This window comes from Schistocerca gregaria, chromosome 6 (assembly GCF_023897955.1).
Source record: "Schistocerca gregaria isolate iqSchGreg1 chromosome 6, iqSchGreg1.2, whole genome shotgun sequence".
Taxonomy (NCBI): Eukaryota; Metazoa; Arthropoda; class Insecta; order Orthoptera; family Acrididae; genus Schistocerca; species Schistocerca gregaria.
Genome location: NC_064925.1, coordinates 434813239 through 434815603, shown reverse-complemented (window position 1 = coordinate 434815603; position 2365 = coordinate 434813239). Strand labels below are relative to the sequence as shown.

The 2365-nt window shown below is 40.2% G+C and overlaps 1 protein-coding gene across 1 annotated transcript; it reads left to right on the top strand.

The window, feature by feature from the left end:
• The first annotated feature begins 370 nt into the window (after nucleotides 1-370).
• On the top strand, nucleotides 371-1450 carry LOC126278558 (cell cycle checkpoint protein RAD1-like). Its single transcript, XM_049978748.1, has 2 exons — nucleotides 371-1128; nucleotides 1339-1450. The coding sequence occupies exons 1-2, from the start codon at nucleotides 371-373 to the stop codon at nucleotides 1400-1402; spliced, it is 822 nt and encodes a 273-aa protein (XP_049834705.1). The 3' UTR covers nucleotides 1403-1450.
• Nucleotides 1451-2365: the final 915 nt, after the last annotated feature.

Sequence of the window (2365 nt, the reverse complement as noted above, 5' to 3'; positions counted from 1 at the left end):
ACAAGTAAAACGCATTGCAATTTATATTGAAATGATTATTGATAATGAATACAGACCGAAGCAATGAATTGGAATTTGTAATAATGACTGGATTCGAACCCGAGTCGCCTGCTCACTAAGCAGATGCACTAACCATTGCTCCACTCTGCGCTGCGGCTGTTGTACCTCCATGGAGTACTCTAGTACTACTCCCTCTCTGATAAAAACTACAATTTACGCTTCAGACCATCTTGATGTATAAGAAAGGGAACATCGAGATGGGCTGAGGTGTGAACTGGAGTTTGTAGTAGGGATGGACATGTATGTACTGGGGTAATCCGTGCAGCTACGGCGATCGCCGTGCTACGGTAGTCCAGTGGCTAGAGGGTCAATGGCTTTGCAGAGTCAGCAGGGTGAAATTGATGAAGATTTTGTTTTTACAGCCCGTCTAGACAGCGTGAAAAATCTCGTAATGCTACTGAGAGCCATCCATTTCAAAGATCATGCAATAATATTTATGACTGACAGAGGACTCAAAGTTAGCGTCGAGGATAGCAAGTGTGTCCAGTTGAGCGCATTTATACAGGCAGAAGTATTCGAGGAATATACGTTGACGGAACAACGAATCGTATTGAAAATTAATCTAGAAATCCTAATTGAATGCCTTAATGTATTTGGAAGTCATAATACAGCTTTGAAGATGTCGTATAGGAAATACGGTTTCCCTCTGACTCTTCTATTAGAAGAGGATGGAGTTGTGACAGATTGTAGTATTCGTACCCAGGAACCAGAAGAAATGTTGGATCTTGATACTGAAAGTGCACATGTACTAAACAAAGTGATAGCTAGAGCTGATAACATGAAAGATGTTGTAACTGAATTGGACTCGACTAGTGAATTTGTTGAACTTTTATTGTCACCTGATCCTTCCTACTTCCGTCTTGCTACAGCTGGTAATGCGGGTGATACAAAGGTTGACATTTCCAAGGATAGTGACATGACTGAATCTTTCAACTGCACCACAACTACTGTTTCAAGATACAGGTATTCTTTCATCAAGTCTCTGCTGAAACCATTGACTGTCTCCCGTAAAGTCTCAATTCGAATAGATGATCGTGGGCTCCTCTGTTTGCAGTATATGGTTCCTGCATACAAAAATGGTTCAAATGGCTCTGAGCACTATGGGACTCAACTGCTGTGGTCATTAGTCCCCTAGAACTTAGAACTACTTAAACCTAACTAACCTAAGGACATCACACACATCCATGCCCGAGGCAGGATTCGAACCTGCGACCGTAGCAGTCGCACGGTTCCGGACTGCGCGCCTAGAACCGCTAGCCCACCGTGGCCGGCGTTCCTGCATACGTACACTTGTTTCATTGACTACTTTTGTACACCTATTGCAGAAGCTGATGATGACTGAATAATTTCCAACTGATTACAAGTGGCTCAACATGTCTGACGAAGCATTTCCAGCAAATATTTATTGGAACTAACCGTGCAAGCTTCAAAGAACTTACGAGGTGAAGGAGTGTGGAGAGACTGGGTTGCGGGTGGAGGGAGCGTATCTCAAAAACTGTGGTTGAGTGTTCTATGTGCTACAGAGGCTAGTATGATACACTAATGTTTGCTAAAACCGTTACATAAATGGCGAAACTGGAGATGCCAGTGAAGAAAACACCACAGAAAATGTGACTTCTGAATATAAATATTATGTAAAATGTATTAAAATTCTTTAAAGAGCAGACAGCAAAGTTCTCACCACATCATTACCAAACACTGTGGAAGGGGCTGCTAATTTTTACATAAACATGAGTAGACTGTGAAGGATATTGCTGGACAGCATTAGAAAAGATAGTGAAGTTGATTTTATAGTGCCACATAGATATCATCTATATCAAAAGAAAACTACAATCTGTATCTTCAATTAAAGCATTGTCCTCTGAATAATTGTAACGTGGTATGAACAATGGACAGCACTTCTGTGTATACTGTTGCAGAATGAAAATGGGCATAAAAATTGGCATACAGAGACAACTAAGATTCAGACTTATACCGATCATATAGTAAAAATTTGCTGGCTTAACTAAAAAATTCCAGAAATTTCTGTGAACTGAGGTACCATTTGGAGTGCTACTTTGGTGCATTGCAGAGATGAAGTTAGTTTCATTCGAAAATTGCAGTTAATGTGTGATTTTTGGTAGTAGTTCGAGGACTTTAATTAAAGGGTGAACATGAAAAATAAATTGATGTACCTTTTGCTGTAGATGGATTAATCTCCGAGAAAGTGCACAACTGCAAATAGTTGAGGACTCTTCCTAAGGAAGAAATAGCTACACATTTAACAGCTACTAAAAGGACATTTTACAGTTAACTCAGAATTTTC